The 27,008-nt window shown below is 46.0% G+C and overlaps 1 protein-coding gene across 1 annotated transcript in view; it reads left to right on the top strand.

Moving 5' to 3' along the window:
- TNKS (tankyrase) overlaps positions 1-27,008 on the top strand; it is a 498,734-nt gene that overhangs the window by 440,883 nt on the left and 30,843 nt on the right. Inside the window, exons 23-25 of the mRNA XM_033915990.1 lie at positions 5,064-5,138; positions 17,441-17,546; positions 18,504-18,690. Coding sequence (XP_033771881.1) covers positions 5,064-5,138; positions 17,441-17,546; positions 18,504-18,690 — 368 coding nt within the window. The remainder of the gene's footprint in view (positions 1-5,063; positions 5,139-17,440; positions 17,547-18,503; positions 18,691-27,008) is intronic.

The raw sequence follows: 27,008 nt of genomic DNA, 5'->3' as shown, positions 1-27,008 counted from the left end.
TTGACGTGATGCGCGGTTGGGGGCGGGCCCCCTCCCCCCTCCCCACTGTCGAAGGACCCCCTTCCTATCGGGGGCCGATTGCAGGCATTTCTTCCAGCCTGGGCCGAGATCACGTCGGACGCTTGGGTGCTCCAGGTCATCTCCGAAGGTTACTCGCTAAACTTCTTAGCCAATCCGCCGGAACATCCGCCGGGGGCTTCTCTTGACTGTCGAGACCAGCTTCCTCTTCTTCTGTCGGAAGCTAAGTCCTTGTTGAGCCTTCAGGCGGTGGAGCCTGTTCCCCCGAACCAAAGGGGACGGGGGTTTTACTCCCGGTACTTTTTGGTCCCGAAGAAAACAGGGGACTTACGCCCAATTCTGGACCTCCGAGGGCTCAACAAGTTTCTTGTCCGGGAGAAGTTCCGTATGTTGTCCCTCCCAGTCCTGTGCCCTCTGTTAGACTCGGGGGACTGGATGTGCTCCCTGGACCTGAAGGAAGCATATACTCATGTTCCGGTGCATCCCGCCTTCTGCAAGTTCTTACGGTTCCAGGTGGGGGAGTTGCACCTCCAGTATCGCGTCCTTCCCTTCGGGCTGGCCTCGTCTCCTCGGGTTTTCACGAAGTGTATGGTGGTGGTCGCGGCTGCCCTGAGATCCCAGGGGCTGCAGGTCTTCCCCTACCTGGACGATTGGCTGATCAAGGCTTCGTCCCGGGAGGGGGTTATCTCAGCGACCCGACAGACTATCATTTTTCTTCAGCGTCTGGGGTTCGAGGTGAATTTTCCCAAATCGCAGCTGTGCCCGGCTCAATCCCTTCAGTTTATCGGGGCCGTACTGGACACGGTTCGCCTTCGTGCGTTCCTTCCCTCGTCGAGACTGGAGGCTCTGCTTTGCCTGGCCCGTCAGATTTTGCGGCAGCGCTCCGTTTCTGCACACAGGCTGATGATTCTGCTCGGCCACATGGCTTCGACAGTTCATGTCACGCCGTTTGCCCGATTGCATCTGAGACTCCCTCAATGGACCTTGGCCTCCCAGTGGCGTCAAGATCGAGACCCACTCTCCCTTCCTGTAACAGTGACTCCTTCCTTGAGACGATCGCTCCGTTGGTGGACCAACTCTTCCAATCTTTCCGGGGGTTTGCTCTTTCTCGTCCCTCCACATCACAAGGTCCTGACCACGGACTCTTCGGAGTACGCGTGGGGAGCTCACCTCGACGGTCTGCGGACTCAAGCGCTATGGTCGGCGGAGGACCGTCTTTGTCACATCAATGTGTTGGAGCTTCGTGCCATTTTTCTGGCAGCTCGAGCGTTCGGTCATCTGCTGCGCAATCAGGTGGTCCTGGTACGGACGGACAACCAAGTGGCAATGTATTATGTCAACAAGCAAGGGGGGACAGGCTCTTGGTCCCTGTGCAGGGAAGCTTTGCGCCTTTGGGAATGGGCAACCTCCCAGAACATCTTCCTGCGGGCTGTTTACATTCAGGGAGAGAAGAATTGCCTGGCAGACAAACTCAGTCGTCTTCTCCAGCCGCACGAGTGGTCGCTGAACTCCCGAGTCCTGCGCGAGGTCTTCCACCGCTGGGGGACTCCTCAGGTGGATCTGTTTGCCTCCCCGGAGACTCGCAAACTGCCCCTCTATTATTCACGGATTTACTCCCAGGACCGTCTCGAGGCAGACGCCTTCCTTCTCGACTGGGAAGGGAGATTCCTTTATGCGTTTCCTCCTTTTCCTCTGATCTTGAGGACGTTGGTTCACCTCAAGTCATCCAGAGCCAGTATGATTCTCATTGCGCCTCGTTGGCCTCGTCAGCACTGGTTCTCCCTGCTTCTTCAACTCAGTACCAGGGAGCCTCTATTTCTGCCTGTGTTTCCCTCTCTGCTGTCTCAGAGTCGGGGTTCGCTGTTGCATCCCAATCTTCAGTCATTACATCTGACGGCTTGGTTCCTTTCCCCCTGACTTCGGCGGTCAGGGAGGTGTTGGAAGCCTCGCGCAAGGCCTCGACTCGGCTTTGTTATTCCCAGAAGTGGACCAGATTTTCATCCTGGTGTGCCTCGCACCATCTGGATCCGAGTTTCGTTCCGGTGTCCTCGATTCTGGAATATTTGTTGCATTTGTCCAAGTCTGGGCTGAAGACGACTTCCATCCGGGTACATCTCAGTGCTATTGCTGCTTTCCATCGGCATCTAGAGGGACGTTCTCTCTCTCTTCATCCTCTGGTGGTTAGTTTTATGAGGGGTTTAGTTAATGTTAATCCTCCTCTGAAACCTCCTCCTGTGGTTTGGGATCTTAATGTGGTCTTGGCTCAGCTGATGAAACCTCCTTTTGAGCCGATTGATAAATCTCTTCTTAAGTTTCTCACTTGGAAGGTGGTCTTTTTACTTGCGCTCACGTCGGCTCGTCGGATTAGTGAGCTTCAGGCTTTGGTTGCAGACCCGCCCTTTACTGTGTTCCATCATGACAAGGTGGTTCTTCGCACCCATCCTAAATTTCTACCTAAGGTTGTGTCTGATTTCCACCTCAATCAGTTTATTGTTCTTCCGGTGTTCTTCCCGAAGCCCCACTCTCATCCTGGAGAGGCGGCGCTTCACACGCTTGACTGTAAGAGGGCGTTGGCTTTTTATCTCCAACGTACCAAGTCTCACCGGAAGGGTCCTCAATTGTTTTTGTCCTTTGATCCTAATCGGTTGGGACATCCTGTTTCCAAGCGCACCTTGTCCAACTGGTTGGCTGCTTGTATTTCTTTTTGCTACACTCAGGCTGGTCTCACGCTCCATGGTCGAGTCACCGGGCATAAGGTCAGGGCTATGGCAGCTTCTGTTGCTTTCCTCCGGTCTACTCCTGTGGAGGATATATGTAAAGCTGCCACTTGGTCTTCGGTTCATACATTCACCTCCCACTACTGTCTGGACACTTTGTCCAGAAGCGACGGCCGGTTTGGCCAGTCATTGTTACGTAACCTGTTTTCCTAAATTGCCATCCTCCCACCTGCCCTTTTTTGGTTGGCTTGGAGGTCACCCACATGTGAGAATATCATGCCTGCTTGTCCTGGGATAAAGCACAGTTACTTACCGTAACAGGTGTTATCCAGGGACAGCAGGCATATATTCTCACAACCCGCCCTCCTCCCCGGGGATGGCTTCTTTGCTGGTTATGGAACTGAGGACCACGAGGTGGGGATGCGCCCTCTAGTGGGCAAGAAGGCATGCACATGCGTGGTGCAGTGTAGCAAACTTGAATCTTCAATCAAGTTTGCTTGAAAAGCTGTCCGCGCTGGGGCTCCGTAGATGACGTCACCCACATGTGAGAATATATGCCTGCTGTCCCTGGATAACACCTGTTACGGTAAGTAACTGTGCTTTTTGTTGGGTGGGTGCGTGGGGGATGCCGGATCGCGGGGGGGTTGTGTGGAGCAGCGCCAGTGGCCTCGGGGGGGGGGGGGGGGGAGTAAGCTACAGTAGTGCCGCTGGCCTCGGGGGTGGGGGTAGGTGGGAACGTATCAAGCGAGTTTCCCTTAGTTCCTATGGGGAAACTCGCTTTGATATACGAGTAATTTGGTTTACGAGCATGCTTCTGGAACGAATTATGCTCGTAAACCAAGGTTCCACTGTACTTGAGAGCAGAGCATTGCAGTAGCCTAGTAGTGACAATATCGTTGACTGTACTAGTATCCTGTAGTGCTATTGGAAGATGTATGGTCTTAATTCTTCTTAGTTCTTGTAGTGTAAGAGGATTTTCGCACTAACATGATCTTCATAACTTTAATGAGCTATCTAAAGTGACTCCCAGTACTTTGGAGGTTTTCGCAATGTTGAAGCTGGTTCCAGTTTTCAGAGTAATGGTAGATGGGATTAGATGTGTGTATGTGTTGCCCAAAACCATAATATTTGGGGGGGGTTTTCAGTGTTTAGTTTGAGATGATATCTCCTCACCCATTCTGGACAATATGGTAGTGATGCTTGCTTGGTTCAGACTTCCAGATATTAGTAGAAAGACATCATCTGCATATGAGAAGAACTATTTATCTGGTTGAGGATTATTTAATTCAGTGTGGTCATGTTATATAATAGTGGTGAGATGGAAGATCCTTGTGGTGCTTCACATGGTAGAGACCTGAAGTCAGAGAAGGCTTAGTTTCCTAGTGGGTCATTCAGTGTCACGTGGTCCAGAGCTCCCCATTCGACCATCTCAGAAATTGATGAAATTTTTTTCAGGGGATATGTTGGGACTTCTAATTAAGATATCCATAGTTTTGGGACATGGTCTCAACTAGGTCCAGAATTAGGGGCCACTTTTTTGTATCCACAGAAGATGTTGAAATTGGACCTTGAAATTGGACCAGCTGTAATGGACTTACCCTAGTGTCACAGACAAAGATAGTCTCTCTCTATCCAAAAGATAGGTGCTAGACAACCGGGAAAAGTCTTCTCTGTTTTTCTTTGCTTGCTTCCTTCCTCCTCCAAAGTCAGAACCAAACTCCTGTGTCCACCATAGATTCACTCCAAAACATACCCAGATGACATACAGGGATCAATCTGAACCTTTTCCCACAGGTTATTGTCAGGCACATAGAAGAATAGAATAGGCTTCTTGAAGGACTCTCTGGTCAGACAGCATGTCTGACCAAGATAACAGAACAAGATACCAATCATAGCAGTGCCTGCAAAGATCTATCCTACACATCTTCACAGCGCCAGTGGATGACCTTGGCTGTGAACACACACAGCTTGTAAACAAGTCCAAGGCAGGATCCATAATGCTTCTGGAGAAAAAATATGATTCATGGCCTGAGCAAGGCCTAAAGCCTCTAAAAGGCAAGGCAGGGATAACCTACAGGAGCCAAAATAGTGGCAGGGTTCAAGTATTCATGGGGTAGACACAAAGGTACTATAGTGATGAAGAAGACCCCAAATCAAGTAAAACTTGCTGCATCACAGCTGATAGGTTCAGAGGTCCAGACTAAAAGGGGGCAAATGTTCTTTTTCTATGTTCCTATGCAAGTCATACTGGAAAATTCTGATACTGTAACTAGCAAAATTTTTGAATTCAGACTTAAGCAGTTGTGTGTTCTCTTTTTTTAAATTTAGATGCAGAATTCTATCCGGGAACACAGGGATGGTGGCAATGCTGGGGGTGTCTTCAACAGATACAATGTCATCAGGGTAAGTGTGAAAGAAATGGTCAGAACAATCATACCAATACAACTACTACTTTCTGAAGATTGAGCATGTAGTCAAAGTGTCTTGGATGCAGCTGGTGTTCATTTTAAAGACTTAGGTGGCTATGTGTATCCCTGTTTGCTAAATAACACTCATCCGTACTTTTAAATTGAAAGAGTTCCATGTGTAAATAAGAAAAGACAGGATGGGATAGAGCATTCAAAACCAACTCTCTGCTCTTGAATGAAACTATAATGACCTTGCACCCAGCATCAAGCACAACAGTGTTTCTCAAACTGTGGTATGCAGACCCTATTGGGTACACGGGACAGTCTGTTGGGGATACACGGGCTGACCACCAATTCCTCCCTGCCGCTGCCCGCCAGCTCCGTTTAATTATCCCCTGCTGCCACCACTGCAACTCTGGGAAGGAAAGGGCCAGGCATGTGCAGCAATTGCATGCCGGTGGCCCACAAGCCTTCCCCTGGACATCAATTCTGACATCGGAGAGAAGGTCCAATCGCTGCTTGGCTGGCTTGGACCTTCTCTCCGAAGTCAGAATTTACGTGGGGGGGGGGAAAGGCTTGTGGGCCGACGGCGTGCAATCACTGCATGTTCCTGGCCCTTTCCTTCCTGGAGTTGCGGCGGGGAATAATTGAATGGAACTTGCAGGGGTGGCGGCGGCGGACTGGGGAGGGGAGGGGAGGAGGAATCAGCGATGGGTCAGCTTGGAAGGAGGGGGTGGAACAAAGGATGGAAGGCAGTGAGGGGGAGGGAGCATGAACTCAGGATATAGGGAAGGAGGGAATAGAAAGGGACAATTGTTGGGCCTGAATGTGTGAGTGAGAGGGAAAGAGATGGTGCACATGGGAAAAGGAAGAGGAAAATTGGGCATAGAGAGGAGTGAGGTAGAGATGCATGGGGAATAGAAGGATGAGAGGGAGAAATGTTGGATATGGTGGTGGAGAGGAACAGAGGGATAGATTGAAGGGGAAGGAATGTTGGTTATAGTGATTGAGAGAGAGATGTGGCATGGTGTTGGAGAGGGGTGATAGAAAGAGAAATGGGCAGTGGTGAAAATTGGTCTGGGGGATGAGAAAGGAAGAAAAATTGGACTCGTGGAGAGACAGAGAGAGAAAGGTTGGTTGGGGAATGGAATGAAGCCTGGAGGAGGTAGAAATATTTGATGCACAATCAGAAGGAAGTGCAGTCACAGACTCATGAAATCACAAAGGTAGGAAAAATTATTTTATTTTCAATTTAGTGATCAAAATATGTCGGCTTGGAGAATTTATATCTCCTGTCTATATTTTGCACTATATTTGTCTATTTTTCTATAGTTGTTACTGAGGTGACATTGCATATTTTAAAATCATCTGCCTTGACATCTTTGAAAACCCCTAAATATAAATGATGATTAACATTTTCTCTGCGTACAGTGTGCTTTGTGTTACCATTATGTATTAATACGATTTTATAGTGTGTATATGAAAAATGGATGGAAGAAATTGCATTACAATAGTATTATTATTATTATGGGGTGAAGTCAGGGATGGAATTTGGGAGGGAGGTACTCAGTTGGTATTTGTTAGATTTAGGGGGTACTTGGCTTGAAAAGGTTGAGAAACACTGATGTACTACATGATCTGTCAAGGAGAGAAATTAAGAGTGGTCTTATGATTGGAGCAGTAAGCCAGGATTCAAGTCTCTCTGACAACTGATAACTCTGATACTTAACCCTTCATTGCTTCAGGTACAGAATGAGAATGTAAGACCTCTTGGTCCAGGGAAATACCTACTGTGCCTGAATGTAACTCACCTTGAGTCACTGCTGCAAAAAGATGTGAGCTACATTTCCCTCCCCCTGCAAAATAGTACAAGAAAAGTATCTTCTATGGATGAGAAGCAACTGCAACAAAACATATTGCAAGCCAGTTTGAAAGTGTTCCTTTCTCATGAAAAGATGTAATTTTTAGATACCACAAATGGGTGCTTCTATCATAGCAACATAGAAGTATGATGGCAGATAAAAGCTAAATGAACCATCAGTAAGATGTTATTAGCAGAGTTTACAATAGTGACAAAATGCTCTTGAACTACAGTATAGTTCGATTCCTAACTAAGTTATTTTGGACTTCTTTTAGATTTTTTGCTGTTTTTACCTGTATTGCTCTCTTTTTTTAGGTTATATATTGCATAATTATTTTATGGCTAGATATATACCTTCAATAAAGATAATTTAAAAAGCCTTAGCTCTGCCTTTCTTGTTTAAAAAATTAACAGTGCTGTTAATTTCTGTTTTATCATTTCTTTACTAAAATCTATTACCAATTTTGGCTAGAGGTATTTTCCTTGATTGGCTTTATAAATGAGAGATTTGGGATTGTACTTAGTCCAAACTGGGGCTGCAGGCCCTTGAACACTTAAAATTCCCACTCACCCACCCTCTCCTAAACCGTTTTTCTTATATAGTCATCCTAAAATACATAGCCAGTAATCTTAAATTAAGGGGTAATCAAATGTGTTTTTCTCTGTCATAACACAGTTGCTCCATATCAAACCCAGCTATCAAAATGACTTAATTCAATGCAGTGGCCCTGGTGTCTTAGCCCTAAGGCAAAATATCGGAGACTTAGTATTTGCCTAAGCTGTTTTTAGCTCTGTGCTATGGATAAAGGATTTGACTCAATTTCAAAAAGTAGTTGTAATTATAAACAATACATTGCCATTTTCACAGAGAATTAAACCCAGGAATAAATGGGTTACAGTAGACTCTGGCATTGTATGATATCTGACACACATACACCCCAAATGGTACTTCTATAAAATGCATTCTCTGGCTTGGAAAACGATGATGCTCCAATAATAGAATCAGAGGTGGTGTTAGACATGAAGGGTGACACCCAGTGTGCCCCAAATTCCTTAGACAATATCTGTGTCAACACAGAAAATTTATACTGCTGAGCAGACATGAGATTGGCCTAAGAGATCTGTCCAATCGGACTCTTAGGCTACTCCCAATGCACCCCAGAATGCGCTGGGAGATAGGCCTAAGATTCCGGTTGGCCCAGGTGCCAATGGGAGGGGCCTTAAGCGCCTGGGCCAGTCCCTTCCCCGGTGCATCCCACAATGACCTGTCATTCTGTGGAAGTAGGCCTGCCGGCCAGAGGGAGTAAGAATCCTTCCAGCTGGCCAACGAAAAAAAGGTATTGTTGGTGTCTGGGTGGGCTTGGTGAGGGTGTCAGGGTGGAGGCATGCCTGTTGAGGGGGGTTCTGGCAGGAGGGAGTGGGCATCCCTCCTGCCATTGATCTTAGGGAGGGGGGATTTCCAGCAGAAGGGACTGGGCATCCCTCCTGCCATGGAATGTCTCAGGTGGGTGGGTGAGTTTCCGGCAGGAGGGACTAGGCACACCTCCTGACGCAGACAATTGGGGATGGGGGGAAATTTTGGGGGTTCCGGCAGGAGAGACTGGGCATCCCTCCTGTCAGGGGATGTCTCGGGGGGGGAGAGGGGACGGGTTATCTGCTGCGTCTGCTAAACTGATTGAGGCAGGGAGATTCCCTTGCCGTGATCAGCTCAGCAGCAACGCAACTCTCTAACTGGCACCTGTGACATGGATGCTGGTTAGAGGATCGTGGTGGTTAGGTGGGCTTAGGCATCTATCTGTGAGGACAGGCATGATTCTATATATGATGCCCGTGTGCGATTCTCAAAAGCCACTTAGGCAGCTTCTGAGACCGGGCATCTTATACAGAATTCCACCCTAAATGTGCAGCATTTGGATACCTAAAAGGAAGCACCATCTTATTGCCCCTTAAGTATGGGCATGTGTAAAAAGGTCTTTGTGGTGAGGAGAGGTGATGACCTCTAACTGTAGCCTAAAAGTCCAGTAGTGGATATTTGAGTGTAGAGTTGTTAAATCTTGAGGTTTGACTAATAACGTAGAGTGAAGTAGCATCATATAGCATAGTGATATGTTTATAACAACTGGATATGTAGGAGAATGTGGGTCCTTAAAACACACCAGTGGGAGTGAATAAGCTTGATGGTGGAAGGAGCTGCATATTGGCTCCTTAGTAATGATAGTTGTTGGGTTTTAAAAGAGATCATAGCAACCCTTGATGCAGACCTTGCAAAATTTGATTGAAAATTATGGCAGTGCAAAATTTACTAAATATAGCATCAGCACTTTTACAATGCTGACTACAGTGGCAGCACCTTTAGAGATAAGTATACTTCACAAACTATATGTATTTTTGTCCCAGACTTTGTGATTTTAAGACTATAATGTTATCAGTTAGATATCAATTAGATATGTTGACATTTTCCAGTGACTCCTCATTATGTCTTTATGTGGTAGGTAATGTTTGGATGCCTGTAATCTTGTCAGATCACTTCTTGTTGAAATTTACTTTGTATTAGAAAGTACCTACCCACAAGAACGGGGACAGCCTAGACCTAATAACTTGCACATCCAGTGACCTCCCAACTCCCTTAGTGGAACATACCAATTACATGGTCAGACCATCACCTGCTAAACTATTATCCAAGACTAGCATATGAGCAACCAAACACTAGATGGACCATTCGGGTCTTTTTCTGCCATCATCTACTATTTTGCTATGCTACACTAAAGATATCAAAGCAAAATTAGGGAGTGAAGAACTTATGTGCACAACAGAAGAGCGGGACTTAGGTGTGATTTTATGTGTTGATCTTAAGGTGGCCAAACAGGTTGAGAAGGTGATGGCGAAAGCTAGAAGGATGCTAGGTTGCATAGAGAGAGGTATGGCTAGTAGGAAACAGGAGGTATTGATGCCCCTGTATAAGACTTTGGTGAGACCTCATTTAGAATATTGTGTACAATTCTGGAGGCCGCACCTTCAAAAAGATATAAAAAGGATGGAGTCGGTCCAGAGGAAGACTACTAAAATGGTATGTGGTCTTCATCATAAGGCATATGGGGACAGACTTAAAGATCACAATCTGTATACTTTGGAGGAAAGGTGGGAGAGGGGAGATATGATAGTCGTTTTAATACCTACATAATGTAAATGCGTATGAGTCGAGTCTCTTTAATTTGAAAGGAAACTGTGCAATGAGAGGGCATAGGATGAAGTTAAGAGTAATATAAGGAAATACTTTTTTTCAGAAAAGGTGGCAGATGCATGGAACAGTCTAAACAGAGACTGTGTCTGAATTCAAGAAAGCCTGGGATAGGCACGTGGGATCTCTCGGAGAGAGGAAGAGATAATGATTACTGCGAATGGGCAGATTAGATGGGCTATTTGGTCTTTATCTGCCATCATGTTTCTATGGCAAAATACCAGCAGAAAAGTTCTGGAATGCACTCGCAGCTCAGCTGCAACCAGTAGATGCAAATATCAATGCACCCATGAACTCCTGGCAAAACCTCACCATATCCATCCTGGAAGACATCATCCTCTCCAGTGTTCTCCCCAGACATTTTCTCCAGCCGGGTGGCATGAAAAAGTAGCCTTGTGGGGCGGGATGGGGAAATTTGGTGGTGGGGAAAATTAACCCCGTCTTTTACTAAGGTGCGCTAGCATTTTTAGCGCGCGTAAACCCCTGCGCTACGTGGGAAAACTAGCGCCAACTCAATGCTGGCGTTAGCATCTAGCGCGCATGGCAATTCCTCTGCGCGCTAAGCGCACACTAAAACCACTATCGGAACTTAGTAAAAGGAGCCCTAAATGTATACTATTTTTATTATTATTTTCCAATGCTCAATATGACTTTCTTTTTTAAGGTTTGACACTTGTACTAGAATATTTTTACTAAATTTAAGAAGTATTTGGCCTCTTTCAAATGGTATAGAGGTCTAAAAAAGGGAAAGGCATTAATGAAGTCATTAGGTTCAATCTAGCCATTTATTTCTGCATGAATTTAAACAACTAAAAAAAAAAGATAAATATAGCTCATCCAGTCATACAAGAAATGACTGTACAGCAGGGGTGCCCACACTTTTTGGGCTTGCGAACTACTTTTAAAATGATCAAGTCAAAATGATCTACCAACAATAAAATTTAAAAAAAACTCACAAAGCACACTGTACACAGAGAAAATGTTAATTATCATTTATATTCCGCGGGTTTTCAAAGAGGTCAAGGCAGACGATTCTATGCAATGTCACCTCAGGAACAACTATACAAAAATAGGCAAATATACCCCCTCCCTTTTTACTAAATTGTAATACTGGTTTTTAGAGCAGGGAGATGCACTGAATGCCCTGCGCTGCTCTCGATGCTCATAGGCTCCCTGCGCTAAAAACCGCTATTGCGGTTTAGTAAAAGGGAGCCATAGTGCAAAATATAGACAGCAGATATAAATTCTTAAAACAGACATATTTTGATCACTAAACTGAAAATAAAATCATTTTTCCTACCTTTTTGTCTGGTGATTTCATGAGTCTCTGTTTGCACTTCCTTTTTCTGACTATAAATCCAATATTTTTTTCTTTCTGCCCCTCCCCTTTTCTTTCTGTCTCTCTTTCTTTCTCTCACCCCCCTGCCCCCCCCCCCAAGCCATCGCGCCAATTTCTCCACTTCCCCGATTCTTTCCTTACCCCCTAAGCCACCATGCCGATTTCTCCCTGAGCCAGACCAGGAATGTACAAGCACTGGACTCACAAGACTTCACCTCTGATGTCAATTCTTACGTCGGAGAGGAAGAGCCAGGCAGCGATTGGCTGGCCCAGAACTTCCTCTCTGACGTCAGAATTGACGTCAGAGGTGAAGTCTTATGAATCCGGCGCTTGTACGCACCTGGCCTGGCTCAGGGAGGCAGGAAGAAAAAGATTGCCAAGGCAACGCGATTGACTCACATTGCCTTTGTGATCTACTGGTCGATTGCGCTCGACCATTTGGGCACCCCTGCTGTTATGGTATGGTATCCTGTCCTGACCTGAGGAAAGGGGTTTAGTCTCCAAAAAACTGCCTTATTTCCATTTCCTATTTATAAACTTTAATCAATAGATACAATACTACTTGATTCTACGTAAAGCAACAAAAAAATTTTTTTCTACCTTTTGTTGTTTCTGCTTTCATCATCTTGTCTTCACTCTTCTTTCTAGCCAGCATCTGTCCGCTCTGTCTTCCATGCAGCATCAGCCCCTTCCATCCACTGTCCACCCTCTCCCCGTTCCATATGGCATCTTCCCTCTTTTTATGCTCCTTCAATAAACTGTCTATCCTGTGCCCCTTCTCTTCTCCTTTGTACATGATTGATTTCAGCTCTGCCACCTCTCCATTTTTCTCTCTCTGTCAACACCCCATCCCCTATGCTCTGGGAACTCTCTCTTCTCCTTTCTTTCCTTCGCTCCCCACAGTCTGGTATCTTCCCTTCCCTGATTCTCTGGCATCTCACTTCTTTCCTTTTCTTCCATCTCTCCCTCTCCCTCCATGCTCTGACATCTTCTTCTTCCTTTCCCCCTTCCTTTTCCCTTGGTTTGGCATACTTTCCTCCTTCCCTCCAATCCCTGGCATCTCGTTTCATTCCCTCCCTCATCTTCTTTCTCCCTCCAGTTGGGTGCAGCAAGTCTCTCCCTCTCTGCTCCCTTTCCTCCTTCTCTCACCCAAGGCCTGGCGTCATGAACTTCTTCAGGCAGCAGCATTCACAATTCGCTGCTGTTGCCAGCTTCGGGCCTTCTTCTTTGCCGGGTCCTGCCTTCATAGAAACAGAAGTAGGCAGGACCCGGCAGAGAGGAAGGCCTGAAGCTGGCAACAGCAATGAATTGTAAATGCTGTTGCTAGCCGAAGAAGTTCATGATGCCAGGCTGAGTACCCGGGGCAGACTGCTACTCACCCCCCCACAACCTTCCTATCTCTTCCTCCTCTCATCACGAGACTCTAAACAGCACTGCTCTACTCTAAGCAGGCTGCTTCAGGGCTTTCTCCTGCCGTGATTCCCTCTGGCACGTCACTGATGAGGGAAGGAGGGAGAGATAGGAGGGTCAGATCGGGTTGGGGGGGTGCCCAGGATGATGAGGCTGCTGCTGCTGCTGCCAGCGAATCCAGCAAGGGTGAGGCCCCAAAGCACAGCACTGGCGGGACCCCCCTGACCATTTCAGGTCCTAGGCCTGTGCCTACTGGGCCTATCCTTTAATCTGGCCCTGCTTCCCCTCCCCCCCCATATGCCCTGACATCTCTCTCTTCCATTTCATGGTATGGTATCTCCTTTCCCTCCCTCCCATGGTCTTTGCATCTCTCCCTCCTTCCCTCTCTCTCCCCAATTGGGTGCAGCAGCATTTCTCTTCCCCTCCCCCCATTAGGTACAGCAGTATCATCAGCATTTCTTTTTCCTCCCCCCAATTTGGTACAGCAGAAGCAGCATTTCTCTTCACCCTCCCCCTAATTGTGTGCAGCAGCATGACTCTTCCCCCTCCCCCTATTGGGTACAGCAGCAGCATCAGCAGCATTTCTCTTAAACCCCCCCCCCCACAATTGGGTACAGCAGAAGCACCAGCATTTCTCTTCCCCCTCTAATTGGGTACAGCAGCATTTTCCCCCCCCCCCCCCCCGCCGTCTCACACACCCGGCAGATTCGCTACAGACAAAGGCAAGTTGCAAGTTTCCCTTCGTCGCTGACCTATCTCCCAAAGGTCAGCGACAGAGGGAAGCTTACAACTTGCTGCTCTTGCTTACTTCGGGCCTTTCTCGTTGCCGGGTCCTGCCTTCGCGGAAACAGAAAGTAGGCAGGACCCGGCAGCGAGAAAGGCCTGAAGTAAGCAAGAGCAAGTAAGCTTCCCTCCGTGGCAGGCCTATCTCCCGCATGCTCCGGTGCTCTAATGGTCCGTGCCGGCTTCTCTTCTCTACCCCCCCAACCCCCGACGTAACTTCCGGTTTCGGAGGGAAGCCGGGTTCGAGTCGCTTGCTCGGTTTTGTTTATTTTAAAGTCCGGCGGGAGTCTTTCGGCGGCTCTTCAGGCTAAGCGTTAAGCAGTGGTGGCAGCAGGATTCGGCAGATGACAGCCGGGCGGTAATCTAAATTTGCTGGGCGGAGCGCCCGGCTGAAAAGCGCTGGGGAGAACACTGCTCTTAGAGTAATCCAAATAAAACCAAGGAACAATCCCTAGTACCCAAACTCATTGCTAATGCTAAAGAAAAAAGTGTGGAGAATGGAAAGAGCTTGGAGGAAAAGCCAAGAACACTACATCCATTGGAGGAAGGAAGTAAAACAATATAAAAGAAGCTAAAGATAAGGCAAAGAAACAATACTTTGAAGATCAAATAGCGAAATCCTAAAAACACTCCTAAAAGTCTTTTCAGGATATTTAACTCATTCATAGATATCAACGACGTAACCAATGACCCCAAAATACAGCAACCAAACACAACAGAACCGGCACACTACTTTCAAGAGAAAAATAGAACGGTAAGGAAAGCATTCACCCACTTCCTTGAAGGCAGTGTGGAACATAAGAACATAAGAATTGCCGCTGCTGGGTCAGACCAGTGGTCCATCGTGCCTAGCAGTCCGCTCACACAGCGGCCCTTAGGTCAAAGACCAGTGCCCTAACTGAGTCTAGCCTTACCTGCGTACGTTCTGGTTCACCAGGAACTTGTCTAACTTTGTCTTGAATCCCTGGAGGTTGTTTTACCCTATAACAGCCTCCTGAAGAGCGTTCCAGTTTTCTACCACTCTCTGGGTGAAGAAGAATTTCCTTACGTTTGTACAGAATCTATCCCCTTTTAACTTTAGAGAGTGCCCTCTCGTTCTCTCTACCTTGGAGAGGGTGAACAACCTGTCTTTATCTACTAAGTCTATTCCCTTCATTATCTTGAATGTTTTGATCCTGTCCCCTCTTGTCTCCTCTTTTCAAATGCTGATGAAACGAAGAAAATACCATCAAATGGAAACTGGACGAAATTCTCACCAATCTCCAGTAGAGAAATTAAAACCTGGATAAAAAGACTTGCCCAGAAGTACTGTCAGCTAGACATCTGCCCTGCACACCTATTGGAACAGGCTTCACCAGAGTTCTTGCATTGGCTGACAGTACTTCTAAACACATGCCTGAGCCAAAAGAAATACCCGACATCTATATCCAACATATCCCTAACCCCAATACTAAAAGCTCCTGGACTAGACCTAAATAAAGTAGAGAATTTTAGACCAGTCAGGCCTGCAAAGCTATTAGAATTCTACATCAATGGAGCTCAGTTTTGGTGGGGGACAAGATGGTGGCAGCATGACGCTGTGAGAGCCGGAGCTCCGTCTTTCCTTGCATTTTCCACTATACTTTTCTAAGTGCCTCTTAGTAAACGCAAGGGCATTCTTCGGGCAGACCCCTCCAAGCCCGGGCAATTGCAGATGGACCGGTTTCTCACAAGTTCACAGGTCGCTATCGGAGGGGGAAGTTTACCCGCTGTAGCACCGACGGAAGGAGATGCCGGAGCCTTGGGATTCGAGACATCACTGTCCCCCGCCCCCCCCCCAGCTGCCAGGCTACCACCGAATCTGGCGCAGGACTGTGAGGAATGCACGATAGCCGAGACCTCGAGTAGCTCGACACTATCACGCGGAGGGGGTGATTACGCAGCCCAGGACGCCGAGTCAACATCGTACTTAGGAGCGGAGGGAACCGACTCCTCAGGAGTGACTTTAAACAACATATGGAAGGTGCTTCAGAGGCTTGAAACTGCAGTCACAAAATCCGCTGATGATACTTCCAAAGTAGTGAGTAAACTTGATGATTTGTCTAATTTAATACAAAACAATCAGTAGAAACGACAAAATTTGATCAAGTTAATAAAGAAATATCTTCACTACAAGCTCTTTCAGCTAATATGGTTAAAGATAGACTTGTTATGCAGAATAAAATTGAGCAATTGGAAAACTTCAATAGAAGATTGAACTTGCGGATACTAAATTTTCCTAAACTTGCTTTGTCTACACCTATTGAAGTTTTTAAAAGATACCTCATGGAAAACCTTAAAATTCCTCTGGAACTGATACCACCAATAAATAAGATTTATTATCTTCCTAGAAGACCAGGCGATAGTTGGGGGAGGGGTACAGCAGAAGCACCAGCATTTCTCTTCCCCCTCCCCCTCTAATTGGGTACAGCAGCATTTCTCCTCCCATTAACACCCCCCCCCCCCCCCCGCCGTCTCACACACCCGGCAGATTCGCTACAGACAAAGGCAAGTTGCAAGTTTCCCTTCGTCGCTGACCTATCTCTCCTGTCGCGGGTCGCGGCAGTTCGGGTAGAGGAGTGATGGCATCGCGGTAGGGGAGATGAGGCATCTCTCCTGCCGCCAGCGGCCATCAGCTCAGCGGCCCCTTTTTCGGCACTTAGACCTGGTTTGACTACGTCTAAGTAAAAAAGGTCTAAGTGCCGAGTAGGCAACCTGTTAATGTTTTAGTTATACCTGTTGTAAGCCTAGGTGTAGGTCGGCCCACCCACTGCCCGCCCTTTCCCCTCCTCTAAACACACCTCTTTTCTCTCTGTGCGTCTAGAGGCAGGGGAAAGGCCTAAGCTGTTTTTAGATACGTCTAAAAACCAGCTTTGGTTATGAGTACTTGGACGATCAGGCTTTTTGATCGTTGTTTTTTTTTTTATTATTATTACCCCCTCTTTGTATTTCTATACCAGTTATTGATATTGCCAACATACTGTGTCTTGTCTTTTCACATTTAACAACTCCATTTTTCTAGACTGCATAGCTTTATGTATGATTATTCTGGGGTTTTACCTTTCCTCAAATACTCTTCCAAAAATCTATGAAGCTGTTTTTCTTCTTTAACTCGTATAGTATAAGGGAAGCATTTGAAATTTATCTAGCCAACATCATTAATAGATGGATTCTGTCCATCAACAAAACAGGATAGAATTGCCAAATGGCTAGTTTATGTTGTGTTTCTTGAAGTGTACCAGATATAGATCTGCAAAATTAATAGAAATAAGAGTACCCAGACTTTTAATGGATGTTTCGGCCAATGCTGATGAAAAGTGGCCTTCCCAGTTTGTTTTGGTAGTTCTTTGGATTTTTGTAAGTTAAGGCAAAAGCCCGATAATGTACCATAATTTTCTAATAAGTTGCAGAAAATTAGTTAAAGAAACCTTTGGGGTTGGTATTAACATCAAATCAATTGTGAATGCCAGAATTTTAAAAATCTGGCCTCCTAGTGATACTCCCTGGACCATTTCAGCATTATGCACTACATATAATAAAGGCTCTAAAGATATCAGGAAAAATAATGGTGATTACAGATATCCCTTCTGTGTTTGAAATTTCTACTTATATATTTAATGTTTATGTCATTCTCTTCCACCATTACAGATTCAGAAAGTAGTTAACAAGAAACTGAGAGAGCGGTTCTGTCACAGGCAGAAGGAGGTCTCAGAGGAAAATCATAACCATCACAATGAACGCATGCTGTTTCATGGTAAGCAAATAGTTTGTCTTCTGGAGCTAGCTGCATATAGCACAAAAAGCAAGGCATATACTTTTTTCATTAGAAAGCACAGCTTTGTATCTTCTAGGTTCTCAAGCCCAACAGAATCTCTGAAGTATGATTTGTTTTTCCTTAGTAATTTTGAAGAAACACTCAAAATCTACTTTTTGTTCCCTCCCTCAAAACTTTTCATATGCGACGTACCACTTCATTTGTCGTTACAGCACCCCAAAACTGGAACTCCCTGCCCTCTTATCTGAGGGAAGAATCAAATATTGATAAATTTAAAGGAGCATTAAAAAGCTTCCTCTACAGAGACACTTTTATTCCATAATTCAGGACTCTTTTACAAACTATGAAAAGGCAGCTCTCAACTAACTTTCCCCTTTGTGTTAGCCTTAACTGTTTTCTTTTCAAAAATATTGTATTTCACTCTCTAAGAACATAAGAAGAGCCTCTGCTGGGTCAGACCAGAGGTCCATCATGCCCAGCAGTCCGCTCACGCGGCGGCCCAGCAGGTCCAGGACCTGTGTAATAGTCTTCTATCTATACCCCTCTATCCCCTTTTCCTTCAGAAAATTGTCCAATCCCTTCACCCTAATACTGTACTCTGTCCTATCACGCCCTCTGGAAGCGCATTCCAGGTGTCCACCACCCATTGGGCGAAGAAGAACTTCCTAGCATATGGTGCTAATGTTTTTTTTAACCAATAACTATGAACCACTACATGAGTATAGTTTGTTTATATAGTAACCTGAGTTTTTCATTTCTAGATTTTTTGTAGTAACTGTGTCTCCATCCATACCGGATTCAAATGACTTTTGGCGCTTGGTATTTGATCTTATTTCTCTTACAGTCAACAGTTTAATAAAATTAGAGTCCTCTTCTCTTTTTATCCCTATGAATTTCTAAGTCAAAGAATTTGAGTTGTTCATTTTCTCACCATAGGGTCTCCATTCATTAATGCTATCATTCACAAGGGGTTTGATGAAAGACATGCATACATTGGAGGGATGTTTGGAGCAGGCATTTATTTTGCTGAAAACTCTTCTAAAAGTAATCAATATGTATATGGTATTGGCGGAGGTACTGGCTGCCCAACGCACAAAGATAGGTCATGTTACATTTGCCACAGGTAAGCTGCTTAGTACTAGTTCTTTTGAATATTTAATTATTACAGCTCAGAATGCAGAAAGCTAATGAACCTTATAGCTAGTTTATTTTGTTAGGGTTTTATTTTATTTTTGTGATGTAGTTAGTTTAAGGGCTCCTTTTACAAAGGTGCGCTAGTGTTTTTAACGCACGCACCGGATTAGCGTGCGCTAGCCGAAAATCTACCGCCTGCTCAAAAGGAGGTAGGAGCGGCTAGCGCGGCTTTGTAAAAGGAGCCCTAACTGTATGTTTCATTGATTATATGAACCGCTCTGTTATTATATAAGGAAGGGTGAGATATTAAATAAAATAAACCATATTACACTTTGGCATTTAGAATTATAAGTGGGTATAAACATGATTGACATCTTATGGTCAAGATATGAAATAATTTTCCCAGAGAAGAGTAAAATGATTCAGACTGTCTCGATCTTCTGTGCTGACAAAGCATGGCATAAAACTGTATCTTTATAACAAGTCACCTAGATTGAGTATTGTGAGAAATCTGTTTTCTAACCTATTTTAAGTGAAATGGTATGGTGGCCGTGTTAGTCCATTCTTCAAGGTAATATGTAGAAATAAAACAAAAAAAAAGGGAAAAAATGCCTTTTTTATTGAACTAACTTATGCCTCCCCCCCCCCTCTCCATAGCATGGTGGTATTAGGTCCGATGCTCATAGAATTCCTATGAGCATTGGAGCTGTTACCGCCGCAGCTGGCACTAAAAGACGTGCTGTGGTTTTGATTAGCTTTCGAAGGTAACCCCTGATCTGAGGAAGAAGGGGTTACCTTTGAAAGCTAATCATAAACTACATTATTAGTCCAATAAAAAAGGTAGTATTTTTTTTCCTTAATGGTTTTGTTTTATTTCTACATATAGCCTATTTTAGAAAGACATAGAGGTACTTCTGTGTTTTTACAAAATACTATGGGTAAACTAAGTAACCTGAAGCTACATTTTTGCCATTTTGAGAAGGGGTGTAAATGTTAGCATATAAAATAGCTTGTAGAGTGGGTATTTTAGAAAGCATATGTATAAATTGTGACTTCACTCATGCACTACCCAGGCTCCACCCTAGGACATGCCTACATGTTAATCATGTGAAAGCATTTGCTACCTTGTAATTGCATATTATTTATTTATGTATTAGAATTTTTAACAGTTGACAAATTTCCACAACGTGTTGGTATCGTAACAATTTAAATATTAAAGTTCTTGGACCTTTTTGAGATAAAACTTTTTGGGTCGGTATCCTGTGTGCTCTTTCGATTTCAAGATTTTAGTTAAAACTTGGGAGGGAGCTGTGTTACTATCAGCAAAATGATAGAAGATTGGTAGCACCTTGTAGACTAGCCAGTTCATTAAGGCAAGAGAATCCTTGTCCTTGACAGCTCATGTTCCAATAAATTGTCTCATCTGTAATATTCTGCCATAAGAATAGCCTTACTGGGTCAGACCAATGGTCCATCAAGCCCAGTAGCCCGTTTTCATAGTGGCCAATCAGGTCACTAGTACTTGGCCAAAACCCAAGGAGTAGCAATATTCCAAGCTACCAATACAGGGTAAGCAGTGGCTTCCCCCATGTCTTTCTCAATAACAGATTATAGACTTTTCCTCCAGGAACTTGTCCAAACCTTTCTTAAAACCAGCTACGCTATCTGCTCTTACCACATCCTCTGGCAACGCTTAACTATTCTCTGAGTGAAAAAAAATTTCCTCCTATTGGTTTTAAAAGTAGTTCTCTGTAACTATTTTTAAAAACCATTTACCAGTGTTGCTTTTCATTACTCTGTCATCTCTATGGTTTCATAAGAATTCAATATTGTACAGATTGAATCACATTAGGCAGTTTATTATAGCAAAAGCACTCTGTGCACAGGAGGTTTTCAGTGCCAACTCATTTAGAAGTGGTGAGATAAAGGAGAGAGTGTAGAATCTCTGGCAATATACTCAATAGTAGTATACCATGGGGAGTATATGCATTTTTTTAGAAATCAAAATTATGTAAGCTTAATTATTTTTTTTATCTTTAACACAAAATATTGAATAGAGCAGTATTTGAACATTCTTAGACATCTATACTTATCTGCTTCCTTCCCAATATAACGCAGCCCCAAAAAACCAGATCTGCCCTAATCTCAGGGCTGCCTCCACTCTAGAGAGTTGCGCAGGGACAGAAATCCCACCCGATCCCATGAGGAATCCCTCCGTCCCCACCCGGCTCCGCGAGGAATCCCCTCCATCTCTGCCCGTCCCTATAAACTTCAGAAAGGTAAAATTATGTTCTTACCTGTTAATTTTCTTTCCTTTAAAAGCAGCAGATGAATCCAGAGACAAGTGGGATAGCTCACATCGACCAGCAGGTGGAGATAGAGAAACTGATTAACAGTCGGTCTTATAGACTGGTATTCCTTCTGTCCATTCAGTTATGCTCTTTGCCCAAGCATCCAGAGATAGGAGAATGAGCACCAAAAAAACTTCTTTCCAGTAGCGAATGTTGACACTATAAATTCAAGAGTACAACTACCAACAATAACCCAACTGAAAAAATCCTACCTAACCCTTAGACAGACAGTCCACAGAAGGGGTGGGGCTCTGGATTCATCTGCTGCTTCTAAAGGAAAGAAAATTAACAGGTAAGAACATAATTTTACCTTCCTTAGCATAGCAGCAGATGAATCCAGAGACAAGTGGAATGTAGCAAAGCAAAACTCAAACCGGGTGGGAAGCTAATGCCGCCTCCGCAATCACTGAAGCGCCAAAACTAGCCTCCGTACGGGCAGCCACATCTAATCGGTAATGCTTCGAAAAGGTATTTCCAGACGACCAAGTAGCCGCCCGGCAAATCTCCTCCAAAGAAAGACCTCCGGACTCCGCCCAAGACGTAGCTAATGCTCGAGTCGAATGAGCACGAAGTTGCTCTGGCACCTGCTTCCCTGTTAACAAATAAGCTGAAGCAATCGTCTCTTTGACCCAACGAGCAATGGAAGCCTTAGACGCAGCCATACCCTTGTTTTTGCCCGCGAACAACACGAACAGGTGATCCGACCGACGAAAGTCGTTAGTCACCCCCAAATAATGTAGAACAATCCGGCGCACATCCAGGAGACGCAACGACGAGTATCGCTCCCCCCAATCCTCCCTCCGAAAGGCCGGGAGGAATAAATACTGGTTCACATGAAAGGAAGAAACCACCTTAGGCAGGAAGGACGGCACCGTCCGAACAGACACCCCAGCATCCGAAATATGCAAAAAGGGATCCCTGCAAGATAGCGCCTGCAATTCCGACACTCGTCTTGCAGAAGCCATAGCTACCAAAAACACTGTTTTCAACGTGACATCTTTCAACGTAGTCGCAGACAAAGGCTCAAAAGGCGCCGCTCGCAACCTCCCAAGGACAAGTTTAAGACTCCTCACGGGACAGGTTCGCTTTACCGGAGGCCGGATATGGTGAACCCCCTTGAGGAATTGGACCACGTCGGGCTGCGATGCGAGCGTCGAGCGAGAAACCCGGCCCCTGTAACAAGCAATGGCTGCCACCTGAACCTTCAGAGAATTATAGGCTAACCCTTTAGCTACGCTCTCCTGCAGAAAAGAAAGAATAGCCGACAGAGACGCCTGGAAGGGCGAAATACCCTGCCTCCCATACCATGACTCAAAAATTCTCCAGACTCTAGCATAGGAGGCAGAAGTAGAAATCTTCTTAGCTTGAAGAAGAGTGGCAATAACCTGCTCCGAATAGCCCCTACTTCTCAGCCGCGACCGTTCAATAGCCAGGCCGTAAGACCAAATTGGGCCGGATTTTCCATGGCGATTGGACCTTGAGTCAGTAAGTCCGGAGTCACCTGAAACTTTAACCAATCGCCTGCTGAGAGTTGAATCAGATCCGCGTACCATGGCCGACGCGGCCAATCCGGAGCCACCAGGATCATCCTGCCCTGAAAGAGAGAGATGCGTTGTAACACTCGACCTATCATTGGCCAAGGAGGAAATACATACAGAAGGGAATTCGGAGGCCACGGGAGAGCTAACGCGTCCACCCCCTCCGAGTCCTTCTCCTTGCATCTGCTGAAGAACCGAGGCAGCTTTGCATTGCGGGACGAGGCCATGAGATCTATTTCTAGAAGCCCCCACCGTAGGACCAGCAGATCGAACGCCCAAGCAGACAGCTCCCATTCGCCTGGATCGAGAAGATTTCTGCTGAGGAAGTCCGCTTGAACGTTTTCGTGACCCGCAATGTGTGCCGCTGAGAGAAGAGGAACATGCACCTCCGCCCATCAAAACAGCACCATTGCCTCTTCGGCTAACTGAGGACTCCGGGTACCCCCCTGACGATTGATATACGCCACCGCCGTGACGCTGTCCGAAAAGACCCTGGTCGGACGGGCCTGAATCATGGACTGAAACGCCCGAAGCGCAAGCCTGATAGCTCTCAACTCCAGCATATTGATCGACCACTGGGCCTCCTCTGAGGACCACACCCCCTGCACTGAAGCTTGCAGGCACTGAGCCCCCCAGCCCAGAAGACTGGCATCCATCGTAATTACGACCCATTCCGGCGTCGCTAGCGGCATGCCCCGGAATAGATTGAACTCGTTGAGCCACCACTGCATGTTGCGAGCCGCCCGAGGACTCCACTGGAGACGCTGATCGTAGTCCTGAGATGCCGAGGACCACCGAGAAAGTAGAGACTTCTGTAATGGCCTCATGTGGAACCGAGCCCAGGGAACCACCTCCAGAGTCGCCACCATCGAGCCCAGAACCTGTACATAATCCCAAATCCAAGGTCTGGGCGACCCGAGAAGTAGATGAACCTGAGACTGCAACTTCTCTCCCCGGTCTCGGGGCAGAAACACCTTCCCCAGACAAGTGTCGAACCTGACCCCCAGATGCACCAAAGACTGGGACGGGGACAGAGAGCTCTTGGGAAAGTTGACGATCCACCCCAACGACTGAAGGAGAGATATTACTCTCTGAGTCACCGACAAACTCTCCTGCTTGGAAGAGGCGCGGATCAACCAGTCGTCTAAGTAAGGGTGTACTCGAATTCCCTCTTTGTGCAGAAATGCTGCCACTACCACCATCACCTTTGAAAAGGTGCGGGGAGCCCTTGCAAGACCAAAGGGCATCGCCCGAAATTGATAATGCTGGCCGAGGATCACAAACCGCTGATGCAGAGGCCATATCGGAATATGGAGGTACGCCTCTTTGAGATCGAGGGACGTGAGGAACTCCCCCGGCCTTACTGCCGCAATAACTGAGCGAACCGTCTCCATACGGAAATGGCGAACACTGAGAAATTTGTTTATACCTTTGAGATCCAGCACCGGCCTGAACGACCCCCCTTTTTTGGGCACAATGAAGTATATGGAATATCTGCCGAGGCCCACCTCTTCCGGTGGCACCGGCACCACCGCCCCAAGATCCAGAAGCACCTGAAGAGTCATGCGGACCGAGTCTCCCTTGGCCGCCCCATTGCACGGGGACACCAAGAAAGAATCGGCGACGGGAGAGGCGAACTCTAACTTGTAACCTTCTTGAATAATGTCCAACACCCACTGATCCGACGTGATTTTGGCCCACTCCGCCAAAAAGGCCGACAGCCGCCCCCCTAAGGGAATGGCGGAGGGAGCCAAGACCCCGTCATTGTGGAGTGCGACTTGCTGGGGCACGGGCTGGCTGAGCTGAAGGAGGTTTCGCTGTACGAAAGGAACTCTTCTGCGGAAACCTAGGTCTCGAAGAAGTGAAAGAACCATACGCTGATCTGAAGAATGGTTTACCTGTCCTATATCTCTTAACATCCCTGAAACGCGGTCTAGAAGATGAGGACTTCAAAGGGGGCCTAGGCCTGTCTTCCGGTAATCGTTGGGTTTTGGTATCACCAAAATCTTTCACCAATCTATCTAAATCTTCCCCAAACAACAAACGCCCTTTAAAAGGGAGTTTCACGAGCCGAAGCTTGGACGCCGCATCCGCCGCCCAATTATGGAGCCATAAAGTTGACCACACCATATTACTACAAATACTCGACACCATAGGGATCTCAGGCCAGGTCTACAATTGGTTTCAAGGGTTCCTCAAATCAAGAACCTACAGGGTAAAGTACAATGATATCAAATCAGAGCCATGGGCAAACCCCTGCGGAGTTCCACAAGGATCACCACTCTCACCTATGCTCTTCAACCTCTTTCTCTCCTCCCTAGGAGCCATTCTAGATAACCTAAATGTCACATCCTTCAGCTACGCAGACGACATCACCATACTCCTCCCCTTCGACCCATCAGATACCACCACCACAACAAAGCTGGAAACAACCTTAGATACAGTAGAAAAATGGATGATAGATCACAAACTAAAACTAAACTCAGAAAAAACAAAATTCCTCTTGCTCAAACAGGCCAAAACGCCTGCCATCACAGAACTGAAAATCAAAAACACCAAATACCCAATACAACCCGAACTAAAACTCCTAGGAGTTATAATAGACAGATGTTGCACAATGCAGTCCCAAATCAACAAGACGACCCAGAAAGCTTTTCTAACCATGAGAAATCTACGTAAAATCAGAAAATTCTTCAACCCAGCACAATTCAGACTAATTGTCCAATCCCTAGTCTTAGGTCTGCTGGACTACTGTAACTCCCTCTATCTTCCTTGTCCAGCCACTATGATAAAAAGACTCCAGACCGTACAAAACACCGCCCTCAGACTGATCTACTCACTCAGAAAATATGATCACATAACTACTGCCTTCTTAGACTCCCACTGGTTACCCATACAAGCACGAATTCAATTCAAATTCCACTGCCTATTATTCAAAGCGTTACATGGCTCTTCCCCTTCCTACCTAAACAACCGCTTAAACCAGATCTCCACCTAAAGACACAGAAGAACCCCAAACCCTTTTGCCTTTCCTCCACTCAAAGGCACACTACGCAAGAAATTGTTTGACAACCTTCTGGCAACACAAGCAGCAAAACTCAACCATACCATCTCCAATCTGCTGACAACATCGGACGACTTCAAAACATTCCGAAAAGAAATCAAAACCCTGCTTTTCAAAAAATTCATCCAAATATCTTAACCATTCTTCACCTACCTCAAGATATTACTTCCCCAAATAACCAACCTAAACACCTTCCAAGCAAACAGACCCCAAAAATTAGATGGTAATCTTACCTACTCTAACTATATTCTCTTTGTCCATATCACACAGTTCGGCACTGTCATTTTACTATCCAACCCCTAAATCCCCTTGGGAATCTATCCAGCTATCTCTCCTCTGTCAAAAAAAAAAAAAAATTGTATCTTCACTGGAAAATGTCCAGTCAAATCTTTTGTAATCCGCCTTGAACTGCAAGGTATAGGCGGAATAGAAATCCGTAATGTAATGTAATAAAGATCTGCGAGAAACAACCGAAAGAGACATCTGCTTTGCAGAAGCGCGAATAATATCATATAAGGCATCTGCCAAATATGCCAATCCCGACTCCAAATCAGCCAGTTCCGATGGGACAGAACCCCCGGACTCCATCAAATTATCAGCCATCAACTGAGACCACTGCAGACACGCCCGCGCCGCATACGAACTACAAATTGCGGCTTGTAAGGTGACCGCAGCCACTTCAAAGGACATTTTCAGTGAAGATTCAATCTTCCTATCCTGGGCATCCTTCAGCGTAACTCCCCCTTCCACTGGCAAGGTAGTCTTTTTGGTAACCACGGCCACCAGCGCGTCAACCCTGGGTAACTTAAATTTCTCGAGTTCGTTCGGGGCAACCGGATACAAGAGCCGCATGGCTTTCGCCACCCTTAGACTGGCCTCCGGCGTGTCCCATTGCGCCATGATAAGCTCCTGCATGGCTTCATGCATCGGAAAGGACCTAGGCGGCTTTCGCGTCCCTGCCATAAGGGGGTTTGCGGACCCAGAAACTTTAGCATCCTCCTGTGAGATGTTTAAACTCTGCAACGCCTTTGAAATTAAGGAAGAAAGTTCTTCTCTATGAAAAAGACGGAGAGCGGAAGGGTCATCCACTTCCCTACCCGGGGGATCCTCCGCCTCAAAATCCAACACCTCACCTTCCTCTAGTGACTCAGGAAGAGATAAAGGGGAGACTGGAATAGGATCCCCTTCGTCCGCGACAGCGAGTCTACGCTTCTTCGCTACCTGCGACAACGCTTGAGGGGACACAGTATTAACAGCAGCCGTGCTAGCATTATTACTAGTAGAAGTAGTAGTAGAAGGAAAGGGAACAGGCAGCAACGGAAAATTCAAAGGCACCGGCTGAGCAGGCTGAGAG

The sequence above is a fragment of the Geotrypetes seraphini genome, chromosome 1, assembly GCF_902459505.1.
Source record: "Geotrypetes seraphini chromosome 1, aGeoSer1.1, whole genome shotgun sequence".
Taxonomy (NCBI): domain Eukaryota; kingdom Metazoa; phylum Chordata; class Amphibia; order Gymnophiona; family Dermophiidae; genus Geotrypetes; species Geotrypetes seraphini.
Note: the sequence above shows the minus strand (reverse complement) of the source record. Positions and strands in the feature narration are given on the sequence as shown.